The following is a 22902-nucleotide window of genomic DNA, read 5'->3' on the forward strand; positions in this document are numbered from 1 at the left end:
CATCTCCCCTTTAGCTCAGAGGGGAAAAAGCCAACCCTGCAGAGTCTACCAAGACTATGGGAAGGCGGGACCATAACCCACAAACCTCACCAACCTATGGGCTTTTCTCTTTCTTTGCAGAAGGGCTTTGCTTTCATGTTCTTAGTCTGAGTCTCCTTCACAGTCTGGCTGTGACTGCTACTCAGTTGGGCTCCAATCAGCCTCATCACAGCCATTGCATAAGGATTATAATGTGTGACTACATATTATATACACACATACACACATACATATATGTATGTTTGTATTTACAGTCTGGACCTTCAGGGAGGGAGCTGTGGGTTGCAAGACAGGTGAACATGTCTCAAACACCTCTTGAGGGATCATGGTTTGTCTCACCCAAGACTTTCTCTTTGTCCTTTCCAGGTCCGGGAGATGCTGCGCATGAGGGACTCCAACGGGGCCAGGATGCTGACATTGATAACAGAGCAGTTCATGGCTGATCCTCGGCTCTCCCTCTGGAGGCAGCAGGGGACAGGCATAACAGAGAAGTGCCGGCAGCTCTGGGATGAGCTGGGTAAGGGTCACTGCCTCGCAGAGAGGAGCAGAGTTACCTAGGCTGCTGGGCCAATGGACATCATTACAGAGGCCCTATGGGACTCTTTTTTGGGAACAGAGACCCTGAGACATGCCAAGACCTTCCTCTATGCCCTGTTAGGGAATCACTGTGAGACAGCTGGATCAGGCCCAAACCACACAGTTCAAAACCTTAAACCTGCCCCTCTCCTGCAAAGGGATCAAAGATGACAGGTGTGCTGTGTATTGCTGATCCCATGCTTCCAGCAGGCTGGTGTTTGGTGAGCTGCCTCAAAGCCTTTGCAAGGGAGGACTCGGGGCTGGAGAGCCCCAGGGGCTGGATGTAGCCTGGATGTGGAAGTTCTGTTCCTGGAGGAACCATGATCCAGAGAGGGAAAGGCAGGTTCTCAAGTCTCATCACATCTAACAGATTCTGTCTGCTGTAGTGCACGTTTCCAGGCTGAGGGGGCAGGATGGGCAGCACAGAGCCTGGCTGTGAGAGAAATGCAGTTCTGGGTAATTCTAGCTAAGCATCTTAGACACCAGCTCAGCTGGCTGACACTGTAATATCATTAGAATAAAACATTTAGATGACGTGAGCTTGGGGAGTGGGGTTGTGTGGTGAAGTTAACCCTGCAGTTCTGGGCTCTCCTGGACATGTGGGATCTTGGGTGAATAGTTTGACTTAAGCCATAGTTTGATGAGTGAGTTTGAGCTCCTCTGCAGCCTGCTGGTAGGAGATACTGTGCAAGGGCAAGGGCTGATGGGCTGGCACCAAAGGGATATGGTAGAGCTGGAGGAAGGATTAGGATGGTCTGGGATCTGGAATATCTGAGACTGCAGCTGGGAATCACATACCCACCTACTAAGTGCCCAGCAAATGCAAACAGAAATGAAGCTGAGAACCCTGGCCAAACTATGCAGACAAGATCTGGGCAGGGCTGGGATGTCTTGTTTCTGTATGAAGTTTCCTGGATGGAAATAACCACACCAGCTCTGGAGAGCTCATCTGTGCTTGCTTGCCAAGAAGATATTTCCAGGATTTTGGGATGCTGCAGCTAGACAATTGGATATGCAAGGATCCTGCAGAGATGGCCAAGTCCACCAAGCCAGAATTTCCACATGGAAGAAAGCAAACACATTGGTGATATATGAATGGATGGGTGTGTGGGCAGGCCTGGACTCAGGAAGCAATTTGCTTAAAATTACAGATTATTTGGCCAGATTTCCAAGCTGCTATCCAAGCCAAGAGCCCTCCCTCCCTTCCTGCCCAGGCGAGGGGAAAGTGGTTGGGTTTCAGTCTTGGTTTAACTGTACAAGGACCAGGTTGGTGCACGCAGGTTTGGTCGGCAGAGTGGGAGGAGGTGGCAGCATGTTCCTGTTGGCAGATGGCAAAGTGACTGGGGAATGTCAGGGCCCTACCAGTGCTGGATCAACACGACAGCAGGGGAAGTGTGGTGCCAGCCAACACACGTCAGAGCAGCTCGCCTGGCATAGGCATGTCACACGTGAGGGTCTGGGCATCTCCATGCTGAGGAGAGGCTCCTGTAGAGGACACAGTGATGTTCCAAGAAGCAGCTCCAGGATGGGCATGGACTGTACTCAAAGCAGGAATTATTCCCCCATTTTATGGAAGCCTTTTGCATTTGCCCTTGGGCAGTGTTTGCTGTAGGAACAGAGCATATCTCTGAAGGAGGTGTGGAGCCACAGAGAGACCAGAGCTGTTCTGAATTGGGGGTAATCACCAGTAACAAACATCAGGAATGCAGAGAGGTGTCCTAAACCATCCCTGGGCAGGTAGCAATAGCCAGGGCACGTGGGGCAGTGGAATCACCACATCCCACTGTCTGTGGGCTGTGGATGCCTAAGGTGCCAGCGTTACCATTACTGCTGAAGGGAGGGATGAGTGGCCTGTTGCCAGCTGCCACGGGAAGCCCTGGCACAGACCACAATCCACCACTTAGAAGCAAAAAATGGTCCTTTTGGAAATTATTTTGGGCACGTGTTTAATTATTAATGATCGATTTTAGCAAAGACTGCTTCACAGACTTGCGTGGGATTGGAAGAAGATCAGCCTTAAAGAAGATTGTGGATTTATGCTGGGGAAAATGTAGAGGATTTTACAGGATTTCAGAGTTATAAAAAAAAAAGAAAATTAAAATAAAAACGGGATCGTTCGCTTGTTCATGTGCTGCCAATTGAACCTCTATTGCCCCGTCTGCTGGGAGCCAGAGGAAGGACCTGCTGGATGGAGAGCTCAGCAGCGTGGGAGTATTTGCCCTGGCGCATTAGTACTTACGATTAAAGCCTAATTACAAAAAATAGACGAAAAACCAGCTGAAGTGCAGCCTGACCTTAATCTGCCTGGAGACGGGTTTATTTATCTCGGCCACTTGTTTACAGTGGGGAATTTCAGCAGATTAAGCCGGGGAGCGACCCTGTGGGAAACGGGAGAATTTCTTTGATGGCTGGGAAACTTGGGCACGGGATTGGAGTGCCTGTCTTCTCTGGGGCCAGCAGCCAGGGCCACTGGGCTGGGAAGGCTCTGACCCCGTCTCTGCACCCAGCCCCATCATCAAAAAGCATTTTTGTTTAGAGGCTTAGCTTAATCGTGATCTGCCGCTTTGTTCCCCACTTAACCTCTTGCTATCAGAAAGTTCAGATGAAGGTTTCTGCAGCCTGTGAAGAGACAAGGAGTCTGACCTGATGTGGCATTTCGGCTCAGGACAGGAGTCACTTGTGCTGTCAGCTGATGTCACTTGACCACAGGGCTCAGAAAACCACTCTATTATATCTCCCAGATAATTATCATGACCGAGACAGATGCAAATCTCACTTCCCTCCTGGTTCCCACCTCCCTACCACTTTGTTCTTTCTGCAGGAGAGCCCAGGGGCATAATGTTTTGGCATGCAAAGGATGCCTCAGAGGGCTGTCAAAAATAGGCAGCAAAGTCATGAGGCTTCCAAGAACACATATTAGTGGAGCTGTGGGAGCCAAAAATCCAGCGAGTGCATCCCATTCCTGGGGGCGGTGAAGCTGGAGCACCAAGCCTTGTTACTGCCTGCCAGCCAAGCTCTGTGCACCCTCAGAGGCGTGAGTTGAAACTGCCCGAGGCTGCTTTTCACACAAGCACCCCCAAAGTGGGCGAAGAAGAGCAATGACAACAGGGAGCACTGATGGGAAGGCAGTGCCCGACACCAAGAGTGCAGGTTTTATCTCATGGCCACCTGAGGAGGTGGGAAGTTCTATCCCCTTCCTTAAGGAAGACTCATTTTCTGGAGCTGAGACCTGATTTTTAAAAGGATGCCATGTATAAGTATCCTCCGGGGAGCCTGCAGGAGCCTGGGAGTGAGTGACATAGACCTGCTATGGTAAGGATGGGGCCCCTAAGGAGGAACCTCTTTTACATGTTAATTGACTGCTGATGTTGCAACTCAAAAATCAGAAGGAAGTGAGGTGTTGGTGGGGTTTCCTGGGAGCAGAAATTGAGTTGAACCTGGCAAGGGCTGCTTTGGACATTTGCTGATGCTTGTGCCTGCAATTGCTTTTCTGTGCCCATTCCTGGATGCTGCTGCCACCATCTGCGTTGTGACGCGGTGACGTCTGTCCTGCTGAGCCAGGCGGCTCCAAGGAGCCAGACATGCACAGCCTCCACGCCTTACTAATGTTTTGAACCAGACATGTCTACAAGTTCCAACTGGCAAAGGATTGGTCTGGGGACACGCACCCCAAAAGCACCACCAAAGCTCGGCTGTAATGCAGAGGAACGGAGAGGCACCAGAGCGGAGCCAGGGCCAGGACATCACTGCTCAGCCTGGGTTTGCCTCACGGTGTCTGGCAGAGGGACCAGCTGCTCTGGCTCCTGTTGGATCTGCAGCCTTGCTTGGGGCTGTTTGGCTCAATGGCTGGGCTGTGCAGCTGGGGAGCTGCTGCACAAAACACAGCCAGTGAGGGAGGTGGTTTGGGCTTGTGGAGGAATCTCCTTGTTGTGCAGTGGAGGCGTGTGGGTGATGTTGTCGTGCCATTGGCTGTCACTTTGGGATGGGAACTTTGGCTCTGGGAGTGATGGAGAGGTAAGGGACAGCAGTAGACTGGACAGGGAGAAAGAAGGTGCTCCAGGTCTCTGTTGAGCCTGTGGAGGAGAGGCGGGGAGGGTATTTCTGCAGGAAGCTGAGTTGTCCCATGTGTGTGATAGGATTTGACATGGGCAAAGAGAGGAGCAGCAGGAACTGCTCAGCCCAAGGGGATCCCTGGGGACACCTCACATTGCAGCTGTGGCAGCCCACAGCCATCCCACCCTGTAGGGAAGCACAAGGGAGGGGACATGCTGCATCCTGGCAGTCCTGCAGGGAAATTTGGGTAGAAATCGAATTAGCTAAAGAAGAACTCACGGGTTTGCACTTACTTAGGTTGCTGTAGGCCATATCGGAGCAGTGAGTGACCTGGAATAGTCTGCAAGGCTCAGTTAGCAGCACCAGTATCAGCCCTGTTTTATGAAAGCATGAGGTGGATCTTAATGATGACAGATGGTGCCCATCATTGGTCCTGGTTTTGCCTCACAGAGCAGACAGCATCATCAGCATCATGTGAGGTCCCATGGTTGACCCAGAGGGTGTCAGCGTGGGTGTCCTACTGGTGAGCAACTTGGCTTGTGGGATCCAAAGGACTCACATCAGGGTGGGCTCTTGCCTGCAAGACATCAAGCCAAGCTCCAGGTTCCTCTGCTGGTTTCTCTGCAGGCTGGGGGCTACTAGGGATTGAAAAAGAAAAAAAAAAAAGAAATAAAATACACCAAATCTCCTTTTTAAATAGTTGAATGCAAATGGCCTGAAGAACAATGGCAGATGAAATAGCATTCAGAGCGGGTTTTAAAGCGCTTGGAACGTGGGTAGGATCAAAATCAGGTTAGTCTTTGGAGATACAGACTCTGCAGCTTGCCAGGGTGTTTTTAAGCATGCTTTGATGTGTAGTTCAAACACTAGATTTGTCCTGGCAGACAGAAGCACTCACAAATTCATACACAGCCTCTCTCTCCTTCCCTCCTCCCCACTGTCCCCCATCTCATGAGATTATAATTTAGCTTCATTATGGAGGAGTTTTACTTTGTCCTGGTTTCAGCTGGGATAGAGTTAATTTCCTTCCCATTTAAAAGCTGTGTAAATCCCCCTCCCGGGTGCGTGCGTTACTCTGAAATGAGTTTACAAACCTCGATGGAACCTTGCAGGCTCTTGGGGCAAGCGCAGCAGCAGGAGAGCTTTGCCCTGCACGCATGGCAGTGGCACCTCCGTGATTTCTTGGCTTTGTTTAGGGGCACTGTGGGTGTGCGTGGTGTTAAACCCACACTGCAAGCTGGAAGAGAAATCCTGCTGGCTCCGGCAGCTGCGCAAGTGGGGCGAGATGGACGTGTGTCCCCTGGAAGATGGCAATTACGGTAACGAGCTTCCCAACATCACTAACGCGCTTACGCAGAGCTCCGGTCACAGCCAAGGTGAGTCCGGGCAGGGATTGGAAATCCAGCTGACAGCCACAGGGGTTGGGTCCAGGTCAAAACTCACCCCAAAACTGAGAGAACTCGATTCAGCTGCTGGTGACATTTCTGCGAGTCATAGGAACACAAAATATTTGTCTTCACAGCTTCTGGTTTTATATATAAATGCTTGCTTCTTTGCTACAGAGTAAAGTTGCCTGTGTTTTTGAGTTTAGAGACTGTTTTAAAGCAAGTTGACTTTGGGGGAGTTTAGACCCCTACAGTCTGTGCAGGGTTAGGCATGAAGTAACAGAAAAACAGTACGGCTTGCAACAGAGCAGAGCCGAGCTCAGAAGTCCTGGCTGTAATGTGAGAGTGAGGAGCTGGAGATGGTGCAGAGCCCATTTCCCAGCCCTTAAGCCTCACTTAAAGGCTGTGATTCAGGTGGTAGGGAAGTCATTAGCCAGGAATGTTAACGCAGTTCAAGTGCAGAGCACAGACAGAGCAATACAGTTAAGGGGTTGTTCCTTCGTGCTAAAATAGTTTCTCAACTGCTGACAAAACATTTGATCCCTTTGCATTTAAGCACTCTTTTCCCTTCCTTTTGCCTGAAGTTGACATTAATTGAAAGTTACTGCTCTTCACATGCCTCTGTCTGCTGCATTGGAATTGCTCTTTGGTGTATTATGTGTGATCAAAGTGGGTGGAGGAGAGGGGGACAGCAGCTGAGCCACAGGGAAAACTTCATTCTTCTGGGTGGGATTAGTCCCTCAGCAGCAGTTTGGGAGCGTGGCTGTCCTGCCAACCACCCCAGCCACGACCAGGACCACGTGCCTGGCCTCCCTTTGCTCTTCCTCAGAGAGCAGCTTAATTTAAACCTGGCCTTGCTCCAGCCTCAGGACTACCCCCTCTGGTGTTCCCTACTCTCCTAGGGATTTGCTCTGGCATTTGGGGAAGGTTAGTAGGGCTGAACAGATCACTTACTTTAGATCTGCAGGGAGTTCCCAAAGCAGATGCCAGGGATGTCCCCTTCTCCCTGTGCTCCTGCCTCTCCAAGAAGGGGACTGAAAGCAGCACAGATCCTGGAGGTGTCCTGGGGTTCATGTTTGTGCATATGCAAATACTGCTCCAGATTGTTGACAGCCCCTTTTATTACTGAAGAACAGCTGATTCTTGAAATCCTTCCTGGTAAAGTGAGCAGGCTTGGTTCTCAACATACAAACACCTGTTTAATTTCTCTCCACCTCAGGGTGCCTGCAGCATTCCGGCTAATTGCTTGTTGCCATCGTTTCCGGAGCATGTTTACCCAGCCTCCCTGGATCAGCTTTGAACAGTGCCTTTTGTTTTCCGCCCTTGAAGGCATTTAACTCGGCCCCTCTTGCGAGTTGCAGGACCTAACACGGAGCATTGCACCCCCTTTGGGGCTTCCCGTTTTGCAGCCTGCCAGCTGTGTTTGGCCTCCATGATCCAGTGTGGCTGGAGTGATAGTGGGATTGCTCCAGACAGGCTTTTTCCTCATAACAAACCCCTTGTCTTCATCGGTCTGGATGGGGTGAAATGCTAATCCAGCATTTGGTAGTTTCAGAAATGCCCATGAAGTTACAGAGCAGCTCTGAAGAGGAGCACAGATATCTGGTGCAGGGCAGCAGTGAGGTTTCAGATGATGCTGTCTCCTCCCTTCCAGCTCCCTCACCCAGCCCACAGAGGTTGCTGGAGGGTGATGGTTCCACCCCATCACCCGGGGGCGATAAGATACACTCGTGTGGTTCCCTTCATGGCTTCATATGCTGCTGATCAAAGAAGCTGCAGTTCAGTGAAGCTGAGACTTTGTGTTGGAGCAGAGGAGCTCATGGTGCTTGCAGGGCAGTAATGCTGAGGAAGCCCAATCCTGACCCTGGGGCAGCTGCCTGCATGCTCAGTGTCACAGGGGAGGGAACTCACTGCCAAGTTTCAAGGCCTCAGCCTTGTGTGTGACAGTGGATTGTGGTCACAAAGCAAAGGGACGGCTGGTACCTGCCTCTTTTCTCACCTCTCTGACCAAGTCAGGTATTCTAGGAAGTCACTTAGCAGTGCTGTCTGAGGAGACCTTAGTCCCCCTCAGAGATGGGGTAGGCAGCAGTAGGCAGAGGTATCCAAAGCCAGAGCCCGTGTCCATCTTGGCAATTGCTGAGGTGAGACCAGGTTTTGCTCTCGTTGTAAAGGCATAGCTCTGCCCAGGGAGGTCATGTCTGGGAGGAGGAACAGGCTGCCCCTGCCCCACCAGGGCACTGATGGTTTTTCTCTTTGCAGACTCCCTGGCCAGGCCCAGACGAACTGTGTTCACTCGGGCGATCGAGGGCTGTGACCTGCACTGGCAGGACAGCCACCTGCAGCGCATCATCAGCAGTGACTTCTACGTGTCCCCCTCCTACCAGCGGGAGGGGGAGAGCCTCCTCTTCAACTCCCAGGGACAGCCACTGTGGCTGGGTGAGTGTCCAAACCAGCAGCCCCTCTCATGGCCTGTTTGGGTAGGGCTGCTAGTGGAGGGGAGTCACCTGAGTGAGGCTACCCTGGGTCCTTGCAAGTTTCTGCATTCTAGACTGAAATTGCTATCCTGGTTCTTAGCCTGAGGAGTGGGGGGAGCAGAAGACTTTAATGCCCACCCACACCCCAGCCACAGTCCTTAGAGCAATCTCCACATATTTACAGTCTGGGCTTCTCTTTGGGCAGTTTGGATCAAGCTCATCATGTCCCTTTTCATCCTGCCAGTGTTTGTCTGTCTCCAGAGCAACCTCTCACTGTTTCCAATACAGGGGGTCCAGACACTTAAAGTCTCTTGAAAATTGACTGCAAAGCACAGCTGTATCCTCTGGATTTTCTCTTTCCTGCTGTCACTTCTTGTTAGTCTTCCCTTAAAGGCAATTAGCAGTCAGTACAATTAAGCCTGATGGGAGCTTAAGGTATACAGGATCAGGCAAGCCAAGAGCTCTCCTGTGTTGTAGACTTTTAGCCCAAGTACCTCAAGCCACACAAATTCTCTCCTGCTAAGTCATGACCCTGGGCAGGTCTATGACCCTTGACAGCTGCAGTCTGGGATGGGAATGAGAGAGTGAAGGGCTTGTGGGGGAACCTGGTGTGGCTGTCAGCCCTAAGACCCCAAAATGAGAGACAGAAGTCTCCACCCACCTCCAGGAAATGGGGATTACTTATGCCCTACAGTCCAAGAGATGAATATATGAACACAGAACAGGTCAAATCCCACCATTTCACTGTTGTCTACTCTAGAAGCTGGGATCTGCCACCAGGAAAGAGAATATTTAAAGTTGTCTAGAGATGTAGTTTCTGGAGTAGCAGGCACTAAGTTGCTGTTAATGCCAGGAGATAGGAAGGGCCCGTATGTAGGCTGCTGGTACACCTTAGCTGGAGCAGGAGAGGATATTTCTGCTCTGGGAAGAGTTCTGGGCAGCTGCAGGCAGGAATTCTCCTTCCTACACAGCCACAGGCAGGGGTTGTAGGTTAGTGCATCCATGGACTCCATCTGGAAGGGACATGGTGGCCACAGTTCCCCTGTCCTGAGGCTGATCTGGGTTCTGGTGATCTCTTTTCCCCAGCTAGTTGGTGCATGTTATTTGTCTGATGTATTTGCCATGATTTTTGGATTTTGCGCTTTTGCTTTCTTGGCACCTCTTCAGGGACTCAGTGCTGGGAGAGAAGGGTGATTTGTCAGCAACTTCCAGTGATAAATTCAGTGAGAAGATGAATATTTCATCCATTTAGCAAATGAATAGAGGGAGCAACAAGAAGCTCTTTTACAGATGTGTTTGTTCTGAAATCTCTTCCTCATGTATTCCTTGTGGGTGACCTTTGGGATGTGGATACCCCATTTGTGGAGGTGGTTGTCTGCATTTCCAGAGATTTCTGAGCTCTTCCAGGAATAGAAATTATCCCTCTACAATAACCTCAGATTGTCTGTGTTTGCCTGGGATTTTTTTTCTCCCCTTGGTAGGACATTTTGAAAGAAAATGGGATTTTTGCTGCTTGTTATGCAGCATGTCATGTCATCTGCTCCTGCTAATGTCTCACTCAGTCATAATCCTCTCCACAGTTGCTTGTGATTTCAGGTGAGCAATAAGCAGCAGGAGCAGATGAATTCCTAAGCAACTGTGAGTCTTGGGAGGGGGTTTCGTGCAACTGTTCCTAATAATAAAACACCAGGTAGGAGAACTGCAGAAGAGACAGGATGTCTGCAGAGCTCTCTCCATGGAGGTGTTAAGGAGTCAGTTCAAAGCATCACCCCAAATCTACCAGTGTCCCCAGCACAGTGCTGAATGCCCAGCCTCACCCTGTGTATCATCACCTGTGCCATGAGAGCAGTGAGAGAAATCGAGACAGGCCATGGAGATTTTAGGAGAAATGAGCGGCAGGGATGTTACAGCCTGTGTTGGAGCTGTCGTATTGCAGCAATGGTGTGCTGGAAATGCTTCCATTAGATAAGCTTTGCGGAGGTGGGGATTTAGGTATTGACGTGGCTGCTGTGGGTTGAATGTGGCAGGAGTCCCGTTAGTATTCCTGGTAGGCATCCTTTCCAGGAGCAGGGAGAAAGGGATGAATTCAAGACAGGAAGCAGGAGTTTAGTTCGGGTGTGGGGAGCATGAGTAGAAGGTGCCCCATGAGTACCATCCTGTCAGTGCCTGTGCTCCTCTGGTTCAGCCGTGCCCCTGCTCTTGCCTTGCAGAACACGTCCCAACAGCCTGTGCTCGGGTGGATGCTCTGCGCTCCCATGGTTATCCCAGAGAAGCTCTCCGACTAACTGTGGCCATAATCAACACCCTGCGACTGCAGCAGCAAAGGCAGCTGGAAATATATAAGCATCAGAAGAAAGGTACGAGTAGAGCTACGTGAGAAGTGCCTTGTGATGTGTGGCCAGGGTGTCTCAGTCAGTTGGAAAAGTCTTTTCCAACTTGATGAGGCAAATGTCCAGCCTGGATGGGCAGTGAGGTTTTGAAGGAACTCAGGAATAAAAAGAGGATATATCATCTTTAGAAGGAGGATCAGGTCTCTCAGGAAGCATTTAAGGGGGTTGCTAGGACATGTAGGAAAAAAATAAGAGAGGCCAAAGCTCAGTTTGAACTTTATTTGGCAACTTTTGTAAAGGATAATAAAAAATGTTTTTACAAATATATTAACGGCAAAAGGAAGGGTAAGACCAACCTTTATTCTCTACTGGATGTGAGAGAGATCTTAGTAACTGCAGATGAGGAGGAGGCAGAAGTGCTTAACGCCTTCTTTGCCTCAGTCTTTAGTGGGAAGACAACTTGTCCTTGGGACAACTGCCCTCCTGGGCTGGTAGATGGTGTCAGGGAGCAGAACGGTCCCTCTGTTATCCAGGAGGAGGCAGTCAGAGAACTGCTGAGCTGCTTGGATGTTCATAAGTCCATGGGACTGGATGAGATCCACCCCAGGGTGATGAGGGAGCTGGCAGGTGATCTTGTGAAGCTGCTCTCCATCATTTCCCAACAGTCCTGGCTCACTCGTGAGGTTCCAGATGACTAGAAGCTGGCCAATGTGACACCCATTCACAAAAAGGGTGTGAGGATTTCTAGGAAGAAGGATCCTAGAAATTACAGGCCAATTAGCCTGACCTCAATACCAGGTAAGGTAATGGAACAGTTTATACTGAGTGTCATCATGCAGCACTTACAGGATGGCCAGGGTATCAGACCCAGCCAGCATGGGTTTAGGAGGGGTAGGTTGTGTTTGATCAACCTGGTCTCCTCTTATGACCAGGTGACCCACCTGGTGGATGCAGGAAAGGCTGTGGATGTTGTCTGTTTGAACTTCAGCAAGGCCTTTGACACTGTCTCCCACAGCAAACTCCTGGAGAAGCTGGCAGCCCACGGCTTGGACAGGAGCTCTCTTTGCTGGGTTAAGAACTGGCTGGATGGCCGGGCCCAGAGAGTGGTGGTGAACAGTGCTGCATCCAGCTGGGGATCAGTCACCAGTGGTGTCTCCCAGGGGTCTTCTGTGCTGGGGCCAGTTCTGTCCAATATTTTTATTGGTGGCATGAATGAGGGTATTGAGTCTTTCATCAGTAATTTTGCACACTAAGCTGGGAGCATGTGTCGATCTGTTGGAAGGTAGGAGGGCTCAGCAGAGAGACCTGGAATGGCTGGATGGATGGGTAGAGTCCAATAAGATTAAGTTTAATAAGAATATTAAGTTTAATAAGAATAAGTTTAATAAGTTCAAGTGCTGAGTCCTGCATTTTGGCCACAATAACTGAAAGGTGGTTGTAGTCACTTGAGGTTGGTCTCTTTCTCCAGGCAGCAACTGACAGAACGAGAGGACACAGTCTTAAGCTGCTAAGGGAAATAAGGGACTAAGGGAAATATAGGTTGGATATTAGGAAAAAGTTTTTTTACTGCAAGAGTGATAAAGTACTGGAATGGTCTGCACGGGGAGGCAGTGGAGTCACCATCCCTGGATGTGTTTAAAAAAAGACTGGATGTGGCACTCAGTGCCATGGTTTAGTTGAGGTCTTAGTGTATAGGTTGGACTCGATGATCTTGAAGGTCCCTTCCAACCTAGTGATTCTATGATTCTGTAAGAATTGTGCTGCCCCATTCAGAGTGGCAGAGGTGGAGGATGGTCAGCACTGCAGAGGGACTGCTCATGTCCTCAGAAGACAAACCAATTTGCTTGAGTTGATACCCACATGCTAAGGACAGAGCTGGCCACATGCTGTCTTCAGGCTGCTCCAGTAGGGATGTTCCTGTTCCCACTGTTGCTGTGTCTGGTTGCCTGTAAGGGTTGCCCAGGCAAGTGCTGCCCGCATTGAAGAGGACCTGTCTGACTGCAGAGCAGCAGTAACTGGCTGTGTGTGCTACTTCCACCTTGCATTTCCTGAGTAAATGTACCAGGAGACAAGCCCAGTGTTGCTCCTTTTGCAGTTGCAATTGGCAAGGAGCCGGGGTCAGTTACTGCAGTGCTGCTGAAGGTCAGCGACTCCTGGTCCTTGCCAGCTCAGCCAGCTTGAGATCACCAAAAGATGGAATTTCTAAGATTCACTGAAAGTCTTTGTCATCTCAGGAGAGATTTCTGCTTGTGTTTCCAAAACATTCAGGCTACTATTGCAAATCAGTCTTTGAGCTGCAGTTCTGGCATTATAGACCTTTTCTTTGGGACTCTGCAGACCCTCATGTCCTCTTGGAACAAAGAATGAATCGCTGCATCTTATGTGCCCTTAGGGACACCTTGTTTTAATGTGTGTGCCTGCTCCCTCAGTTGTCTGTGCAAAGTGGCTGCTCTTTGCTGCTCCTTGCCCTTGTGAACTACCGTGCCAGAGTTGTCCCTAGAGGTCCCTGTGACCCAAGCTGTGGGACAAGAAAGTCTTCTGGTCTCATAAGCCTCTCTGGGTGCAGAACTTGTCTTTGAATTCCTTACTTTTACCATCATCCTGTTCTGTTTTATCCAGAGCTGCTGCAGCGAGGAGCGACAACCATCACCAACCTGGAGGGCTGGGTAGGCCACCCTCTGAACCCCATTGGCTGCCTCTTTCTCACCCTGACCGAAGCTTGTAGATTAGAAGAGGAAAACTGCCTTGAAATTTCAGGTACCAAGTGCTCCTCCTGGATCCCTTCCTGGTGGCTGTGGCTGAGGTGGGTGCAGATCTGGGGCTCTGGACGCCTGGAATCTTGAGTCCCCCCGTCTCTGCCTTGGCAGGAGCACCAGGGCAGAGCTGCAGTGCAAAGAAGGTAGTGAGTAGAGAGAAATAGATTTTTCTCAGCCTCAGGGTTTGAAGCCAGAGCAGAGCAGGTCCATGGGAAGGCTCTGGTGTAGCTGTGCACCCTGTTGCACATGTTTTGGGTCTCCTACATCTCCTAGCATCTCTTAACGTGAGCAGCAAGAGAGGGTGAAGCCCACATCTCCCTCAGGGAGCTTTCATCTTTTGTTTCTGGGTAACTGAAAGCAGGCAGGAAGGGAAGAGTGAGTCTTGCTCCTGAAGTGAGAGGTTTTTCTCTGCAATGATTTTGCTGTCTGGGAAGACTCTTTTAACCCCACTGCATCTTCTCTTCCTCCTTTCAGACGCTGGGGACTCCAAACCACCAGTGTATCAACATGTGCCCGTCGTGACCGGCAGCCAAGAGGGTGATGAGTCCTACCTGTCCCTGGCCTTAGAGGTGGCCCTGATGGGGATGGGTCAGCAGAGAGTGATGCCTGAAGGTCTCTATGCCCAGGACAAGGTGTGCCGCAATGAGGAGCAGATCATTGCCCGGCTGCAGGACCTGGAGCTGGACCCGGTGCTGGTGCAGACCCTGCGGAAGCAATGCATCTTGCTGCTGGAAGGTGGGGACTTGGCTCATCTAGCTGACGTAGTGTCTTAGCCGAGTGTTGATAACATCTCTGAGGTGCCCTTTTCAAAATTTATGCCCATTCTTCTTCTTCCTCTCTGGATGTGGTGCAGAGCCTGTAGGATGGCTGCTCTGCCCTATCACCTGGCAAAGCAAGGGTCTGTTGGCATCCCTAGAAAAAGACCAAGTCAGAGGCAATATGGAGAAGGGTGCTAAGCACGTGGCTTCAGTTTCTTATTTTCTTTTAGAGAAGGAAGGAGCATCCCTGGATCCAACTTGGGTAACACACCAGGGAGCTGAACAGCAGATCCTCACAGCTTTGGGGTGGTGCAGACCCCAGCCACAGATCCTGCTGTGCTAATTATGGCTGATGGGCTCTGCTTCTGCCTAGGTGGTCCCTTCAGCGGCTTGGGAGAAGTCATCCACCGGGAGAGCGTCCCCATGCACACCTTTGCCAAATACCTGTTCTCTGCCCTGCTGCCCCACGATGCTGACCTGGCATACAAGCTGGCTTTGCGGGCCATGAGGTTGGTGCATGTTTAATTCTGTCTCTGCTCCCCTTTTTGCCTCTCTCCTGTGCTTGTTGGGAAGCTGGGATACTTTGCAACTTTAGAGCAGGGATGCGAGTGGAGACAAGCTTGGAGCTTGCCATCCATGGGATCTTCTGCAGTGTGTAGGGCCACTGGGCACAACAGCAGTGCAAAGAGGTTCCTGGTTTCTATCTGTGTGATTCCTCGTTTATAAACTCCATCCATATGGATTTTCATGGGTCCAGTAATGTCTGCTGGCCCATCCCTCCACCTAGCCCCTCGCTCCAGGCTGGACCACCACCTGCCTGTCCCTGTGACAGTCATCCTGTGCCAGAGCTGGTCCCAGGCACACACAGAGCTGTCATCTGCCTTCTGTCTGCGAGGCCTCAGGCACCCTGCAGCCCTCCCTGCCTGCAAGAAGGGCTGTTATCCTGGCACAGATGGGTGGATGGTTTGCCCTGGGCTCCAGGGTGTCACAGAGCCAAGTGGAGAACACAGTTACACTCTGTTCTCCGTTAAAACCCATCTCTGTCCCTGAGACTGGGAGAGAGATGCCCTATCTCCTTCCCCAATCCATGATACACTTCAGACATCAGCCTGTGTATTGCATTGTTTTGACAATAAAGCTGGGACTGGATGGGTCTTGGAAAAGCTGGAATTTCCTAAACAAGTCAATGTTTGGAGGACTGTCAACTCCAGAGCATTCCAGTGCTCTCTCTCTCTCTACCACCATTAAAAGTGCTGGCCCCTCTAGAGCATCACCTTTTTTGCAGCATTTCCACACAGAAATGGGTCATCTCTCCCCAACACTGTGGGAAAAATTGAAATCCCCCTATCCTGGGAAGAGCCGCTCAAGCGGAGAACCAGGTTTAATAAACAGCCAAAGGCCTCTGTGGTCTGCAGACCTGAGACCTCTGGCCATTGAACAGGACCGAGGGCCTCAGAGATGCCATCTGTACCCATTCCCTGCTCCCAGCTAGGACTCCCTGTGTTGAGGTATCTGTGTCCGGGGCTGGAAAGGTTTGGCTTCTGCTGCCCTGTAGTTATCTCAAGCCTGCCAGTGAGGATAGCAGAGACACTTGGATGTCCAGGGTGCAGTTTCTGTCAAGTTAGCGACGCCAGGGGTTTAGGATTTGTCATGGCTGGTGACTTGAGACTCCTACTCTCCTTCTTTAGGCTTGCTTCTTACCCCAGGTTTTCCAGGCTTTTGGATGTGCTCACAAAAACAGGCAACCTAACCTGGCTGCAGAGGCCCTGGGGAAATGTGCTGCTGCTTCTGATCATAACCAAGCGTTTTAAGAAAAACCAGATGATACAGTCAGGAGTTCTGCCGGGTGCTTTGACATGAAAGGAGCGGGAGGGGAGGAGGGATTTTACTTTTTTTCTTCCTTTTTTCTTTCTCTGAGGTCTGTGCTTTTCCTTACAAGTTTATAAATCACTCCACGGATCTTTCTCCCCCCTTTCAAGTCAGTCTCAGATTGATCCCTGTGCCCATGTGTTGAGCATGCAGCCTTGGGAGCCCCACACGTGCACAGCAGCAGGATGTGTTCAAAGGCATTGCTGCAGGCAGCAGCCTGCAGGCAGCCCCTGCCTCGCCTTGGCAGCACCACAGGGAGAGGAGGTGAAGCTGGGGCTGGGCTGAGGTCTGATGTTGCCTCCTCCTGCTTGCCCTTCAGGTTGCCTGTCCTGGAGACCACGGCACCATCCGGCGACGTGACTCACCCTCACCACCTGGTCTCAGTGGTCCCCAGCAGGTACCCACGCTGGTTCACTCTGGGGCACCTGGAGTCACAGCAGTGTGAGCTGGCCTCCACCATGCTCACAGCAGCCAAAGGTTGGTGGCAGGGTAGTTCTGGGGTAGGGTTGATGGGATGATGGTGCACAAGAGTATTGAAGAGTTTTTCCTGAAGAAAGGAAGGAGCTCTTGCTTCTGCTGGCACTGGCAGAGACTGGCTGGGTACCCCACTGGCAACCTGCTGTGGGCAGGGCATGATGAGCTGGCTTTGAGAATCTGGGGTTTCTGGGATTCTTGTCCCAGAGGATTCGTGGTCCAGCAAGGCAGGATGGGAATGTCCAATGAGGCACAGGCAGGCCTTGCAGCCACACTGCTGCAGGTCCTGGGTATTGCCCCAGGTGATGTAGGACCATGTCTTCTCTGCAGCACAGCTAGTACCCAGGCCAGCAATCCCTGCCAGGCATGTCATGAGGTCATGCCATGGTTTAAGTTGAAGCTGTTTATCCTTTCATCTCTGCTTTGTCTCTTCTGCCCTGTGGTAAAGATCCTGCATAGGCTGTGGGAGGGAGAAGATCTCCCTGTGCACCAAACCACAAGTCCACTTTGGTCCCAGCTGCAAAGGACTTGTGAAACACCTCACGGGTCTCTTGGGCCTCTCCAGTTCCTGCCCAGGCACTATAATGAAGGCGAGCACAGGCTTTTCATTAAACATCCCCTGACCAGAAACCAACCTCAGCAGGATGGCAAGAGTCTTGTGTCCCATGAGGGTCAGTGAGCCAAGAAGTTATCACTGCCCTCTGATGCCCTGGTATTGCCAGCCTGACAGGCAGCTAGAGGGAAGGGAAATGAGCTGTCAGAAAGCTCCAGCCTCACTGCTTTGGCAGCCTCTTCTCTCCTTCGAGCCTCCTCCTCTAGACTGCTTTACCAGGGCTGATGGTGTTCTGCCCAGTTTGCAGTGCCCAGATGAAGAGCTGGTACTTGGCTTATCCTTTAGCTCTTTTTCTCTCTTCCAGTGCCTAATGGGATTGGGTTTTTATGCCAGGGATGTAGGGCTGTTGGATTGCATTTATTTTTACCACTGTCCCCTTCCTCAAGTGCTCCTCTGCTGCAGCATATCCCAGTGTGATCCTGCAGCCTCTCTTGCCCATGCCCCCACAAGCCATTTTAGGGAGGCTTGGATTTTGGTGGCAATGCAAGTGGCTGTGGTGGGTGGCAGGTGATATCTTTAGCTATGAGTCACCCGAGATGTCTCTGTGTGTCCAGGTGCAGCACTGGGTTTTTCACACTGCTATGCATGATTTGGTTGTCTTTGCATGAGGTTCATCTGCTCAGTCTATGACTAGGAGTAGAAATAAAGCTGGAACCTCATGTGGCATGTTGGCAGCTCTGGTCTGTGCACAGCCCAAAGGTCTCACTCACCACACTGTGCCCCACAGGGATTGATAGGAGGATTTCCCAAGCTAGGTGCAGGGTCATGATACTGATATGCCTTGATGTGTCCCTCTTCCAAGATCCTGCCCATCTCCTGGTGCCATTACATATCCTAGCACTCACAATCTCCTGTAGCAGGAGACCCACAGCACCGTTGGGTATTGTGCCATGAACCTCCTTCTTTGGGGATAGGTCAGCCTGTCTCAATTGAGTGCTGTGTGCCTGACCTGGCACATCGAGGACCAAGGTGCAGCAAGTCTGGGTAAGCCCAGCCTTGCAAGAGGGGTCTTGCTGGGCAAGACAGTGTGTGTGCAGCAAACAGCTTTTCCTCTTCTTCCTAATGTTCCTGGATGAAGAGTGATGTTTCTGCAGCCGTTCAATACTAGGCATCTCCCCAAGCCCCTCCTTTTCTGGGAAGAAGCTGCTGTACAGCTGTCAAACTTGAGGCCAGGGTGGAACATCCAGGTGCCTGGAGAAGTCTGCTAAAGACAGGACGTGTCTGGGATCAATCAGGTTTGTTTGTCCTCTCTGTGAGAGGATGAACTTGAGTGAGGACACTTGCTGTAGGATGTGTCACTTCCTGGGGAGGGTGCTCCATTTTGGACTGTTGGACTGCAGGGCCTGATCCAGGATTGCTGTGTGTCCAGAGGGGCTGGCCGTGGTGAAGGGACTGTTCATCACGTGGCGCAGGCAAGAGATGAGGCTCCAGGGCAAACTGGGGGCATTCCTGAGCCATCTTACCGTTCATTCTTGCTCCCAGGGGACATGCTGCGCCTCCGCACGGTGCTGGAGGCCATCCAGAAAAACATCCACTCCTCCTCCTTGATCTTCAAGCTGGCTCAGGATGCATTTAAGATTGCCACGCCAGCTGACAGCAACTCTGACACGACACTGCTCAATGTGGCGCTGGAACTGGGGCTTCAGGTACGGAATGATGCTGGGGATGCTGGTGGCCCTTCTGCCCCACTTCTGCTGTGGCAGCCATGCTGGTCATGGTCTTCCACCAAGCATGGTGCTCCCTGTGGATGGAGTAAATTGATCCCTGCATGGTACTGAGCAGGGGACCTCAGCCCTGGGAAGCCCCTGTGCTCACTGTGGTTTGGATGGCAGTGAGGCAATGCTAGGTAGTTGGTAGCCAGTTGAACCAGAGGGATTTCTGGGGAACACAGAGGGATTTCTGTTGGGTGGCCTCACTGGAGCCCTGCAGGGCAGCCAGTCACCCCAAGTTTGCCTCACAGGTGATGCGTATGACCCTGTCCACCCTCAACTGGCGGCGGCGGGAGATGGTGAGGTGGCTGGTGACGTGTGCTACCGAAGTGGGTGAGTTCTGTGTGCGTTGGAGGGTCTGGCCTGCATGCAGTGGGAGCAGGGCTGTGTATGGACATCTTAGGGGCATGACTAGCTCTGAGCATCTGAGTTCTCCTGAGTCTCTCATTTCTTCCTGGGTAACTGAATTCACCTCAGAGCACCAGCTGACAGGGTTGGGACTGCAGCAGTGGCCAGTTGTGGGACTGGGATGGGTGTCCTGTACCTGGCCCAAGCCAGTGGTGGTCTCTGTGCCCTGCAGCATTGCAGTGTGGGTTGGCCTCTGCCTGTCCCCCTGTGCCCTGTCCTTCTTAGGGCAGAGGCAGCAGCACAGCATTGCTGTGGGCTGGTTTTGCCCTGTCTCTGGGTCTCAGAGGAGCCCCATGAACTGAGTCAGGTTCCAGAGCCGTGCTGTGACCTCAGTGTTTTCTTGCAGGAGTGAGGGCCCTGGTGAGCATCCTGCAGAGCTGGTACTCACTGTTCACTCCCACGGAAGCCACCAGCATTGTGGCAGCCACAGTGATGTCCCACAACACCATCCTGCGCCTGAGCCTGGACTACCCACAGCGGGAAGAGCTGGCCAGCTGTGCCCGTACCCTGGCCCTGCAGTGCGCCATGAAGGACCCCCAGAACTGCGCCCTGTCCGCCCTGACCCTCTGTGAGAAGGATCACATTGCCTTCGAGACCGCCTACCAGATCGTCATTGACGCTGCCTCCACCGGCATGACCTACACCCAGCTCTTCACCATCGCCCGCTACATGGAACACCGGGGCTACCCACTCCGAGCCTTCAAACTGGCCTCACTGGCCATGACACATCTCAACCTGGCTTACAACCAGGACACTCACCCGGCCATCAATGATGTGCTCTGGGCCTGCGCCTTGAGCCACTCTCTGGGCAAAAACGAGCTGGCAGCCATCATCCCACTGGTGGTGAAGAGTGTGCACTGTGCCACAGTGCTCTCGGACATCCTTCGCCGCTGCACCATGACAGCGCCGGGGCTGGCTGGCATCCCTGGGCGCAGGAACTCGGGGAAGCTGATGTCCACTGACAAAGCCCCCCTGCGGCAGCTGCTGGACGCGACGATAAGCGCCTACATCAACACCACCCATTCCCGGCTCACCCACATCAGCCCACGGCACTATGGGGAGTTCATCGAGTTCCTCAGCAAGGCCAGGGAGACCTTCCTCCTGGCGCAGGATGGGCACATACAGTTTGCCCAATTCATTGACAATCTTAAACAAATCTACAAAGGCAAGAAAAAACTGATGCTGCTGGTGCGAGAACGGTTTGGGTGAGCCCCGGCTCCTGCCATGGTCACTGGCAGGGTCTGGCCGCAGCATGGTGACTTGGGAGAGAAGAAGGAAGGAAAGTGGAGATCAGCTTCCCCCCCATTGGTAGAGGCTGCTCTGTTCTGGTCTTCTGGGTTTTTTTTATTTGTTTTGTTTCTTTCTTTTTTTTTTTTTTTTTTCTTTTTAGTGTTACTCTTTCTTGGATTTAACGATTTCACACACTGAGAGGATCCAGAGATTCCTTGGGCACAAACCAAAAGGCAACCACGGGGAAAAAGGATAGTTTACCCAGCCCCCTGCCCTCCCTTGCCAATACCAAAAGCTAACCTGGAAACTAATACCTCTTTCCTAAAGGACGTGGTCGCTGGAGGGATACGAAGGTTGCAAAGTGAAGAGTCTTTAAAATTATGTGGGAAATTTAACAAAACAAAAACAAAACAAAAACAAAAAAAAAAAAAAAAAAAGGAAAAAAAAGCGAGCAAAGAAACCTGCGACACTAGAACCTCATGCGTCACCAAAAGCGATGGCTTTGCAGAGCGCTTCTCCTGCCCGCCCGAGACATGCAAACTCCTCTATTTGTGAAGATACTTCAATAAAAACAAGTAAAAGTAACTGTTCTCAGGGATTGCTTACTAAAAGTAACACAAAAAAAAGCATTTATGATACTGTAAATACTATAGTATATGTGTCAATTATTAAATTGTAAAGTTATAATTATTTATAATTCTGTCTTTTATTTGGGGGATACTTGAAATTGTTGTGGGCTGGGGCGATTATTTTTATTATTGCTATTATTATTATTATTGTTATTATTATTATAACTATTATTTAAAAAACCCACACAAAACCACAGACAAAAAGAGGAGGAGGCACGCGAACATTTCTCAGGTTCCCATGGCATCGTCAGCAGCAAGAAGGGTGTGGGGGGGAGGCGAACATCTGCTCGACTCACAGCCCTGGGACGGATGGACAGATGGACGGAGGAGCAGCAGCCCAGCGCTGGACGACAGCGACGGAAGCAACTGGGGACGATGCTTGCTCGGACACACGCAGATGCTGGCGGACTCAGCCCATCGCAGGGCGGGTGCACGGTGCGAGTGCCTGGGCGGGCACCAGGGCTGCCGGCTCCGGGGGAGGGAGGGGCAGCCGCGTCGCCTTCCCGCACCGTTCCCAGCTCCGTGGTGCAGCCAGCGCTCGGCCCTTCCCGGCTCGCCCCGCGCTCAGGGCACATTCCAGCCCCGGGCTAGCGGCTCTTCAATTTTTGTTTCTTTGCCAGCAGGTTGGGAGGGCTGGGAGGCCAGGGCCGGTCTGGAGGGTGACTTGTAGTTAGAAGAACGTGCGCTAGTTATCTGCTGTCTGGTTTAATTTTTTGGCAAGTGACTTGTGTCCGCGCTCTGGCCAGGAACCCAATTGTACTCGGTCTGTGTCGCCACCGAAATAGCAGTCTTCAACCAGTCTGTTTCTCTCTTTTTTTCCTTCCCTTTTTTTTTTTTTTTTTTTTTTTTTTTTGCGTGCGTGCGTGTATGTGTGTGTGCGACCTCTTCATCTGATGTTTAATAATAAAAGGGATGAACGTTACTGCCTGTGTCTCTCCTGCCTTTCTCTGAAGTCAGGGGGGCTCACCCCACTTGTGCAGAGCAGTGTTGCAGCACCCTGTGGTAGCCAGCTCCTGTGCCCCAGGGAGGTGGACAGAGCAGGGACAAGGCACCCCAGCTGTTTCTGGGTGCAATTCCCTGCCATGTACAGTGTTAGGTCCTTGACTGCGCTGGAGACACTGCCCTGTCCATGCCAGCTACAGCAGCATTTCTGCCCATATCCTGATCCATCCTGCCACCAACTTGGACCACAGTGAGTGTGCTGCAGTGTGGGATGAGGTAGCAAGGAGTTGTAACTCAGGGTTCCTGGGCTGCTTTTTGCAGGGTTTGCTGAGCCCCAGGCAAGCTTAGCCCTGAGGATGAGGGGAGAGGGGGAGGTATGCATGGGGCACTCTAGGACCAGGGGGATGGTCCTAAAGAGCCTTTGGGAGCTGGAGGAGGAGGGCCATGCTGCCTCTGCTGCCATCCTAGCCTGTGTGGCAGGGTGCTGGTGGTGCTGTGTCAGAGGTTCTCCTGCCACTTTGCCAGCTGTCTCCCAGGTGAGTCCTGCTGGGTTTCCCAGCCCCTTGAGACTACCCCGAGTTGAAGATACACTGCCCATTCCAACCTGAACAGGACTGTGGAACAGCTGATGCTGAGCCTCTGCCAGTGCTGGGCTAT

The 22902-nt window shown here is 51.6% G+C and overlaps 1 protein-coding gene across 1 annotated transcript in view; it reads left to right on the plus strand.

The window, feature by feature from the left end:
* The window catches only part of ZSWIM5 (zinc finger SWIM-type containing 5), a 97862-nt gene extending 75637 nt beyond the window's left edge, over window positions 1-22225 (plus strand). The window contains exons 4-14 of the mRNA XM_014872083.2: window positions 406-556; window positions 5865-6044; window positions 8313-8489; window positions 10738-10884; window positions 13477-13614; window positions 14088-14348; window positions 14745-14880; window positions 16560-16717; window positions 18810-18973; window positions 19288-19369; window positions 19791-22225. Of these exons, the coding sequence (XP_014727569.2) occupies window positions 406-556; window positions 5865-6044; window positions 8313-8489; window positions 10738-10884; window positions 13477-13614; window positions 14088-14348; window positions 14745-14880; window positions 16560-16717; window positions 18810-18973; window positions 19288-19369; window positions 19791-20653 (2457 nt within the window). The 3' untranslated portion in view covers window positions 20654-22225. The remainder of the gene's footprint in view (window positions 1-405; window positions 557-5864; window positions 6045-8312; window positions 8490-10737; window positions 10885-13476; window positions 13615-14087; window positions 14349-14744; window positions 14881-16559; window positions 16718-18809; window positions 18974-19287; window positions 19370-19790) is intronic.
* Window positions 22226-22902: the final 677 nt, after the last annotated feature.

This window comes from Sturnus vulgaris, chromosome 9 (assembly GCF_052056855.1).
Source record: "Sturnus vulgaris isolate bStuVul1 chromosome 9, bStuVul1.hap1, whole genome shotgun sequence".
Lineage (NCBI taxonomy): Eukaryota > Metazoa > Chordata > Aves > Passeriformes > Sturnidae > Sturnus > Sturnus vulgaris.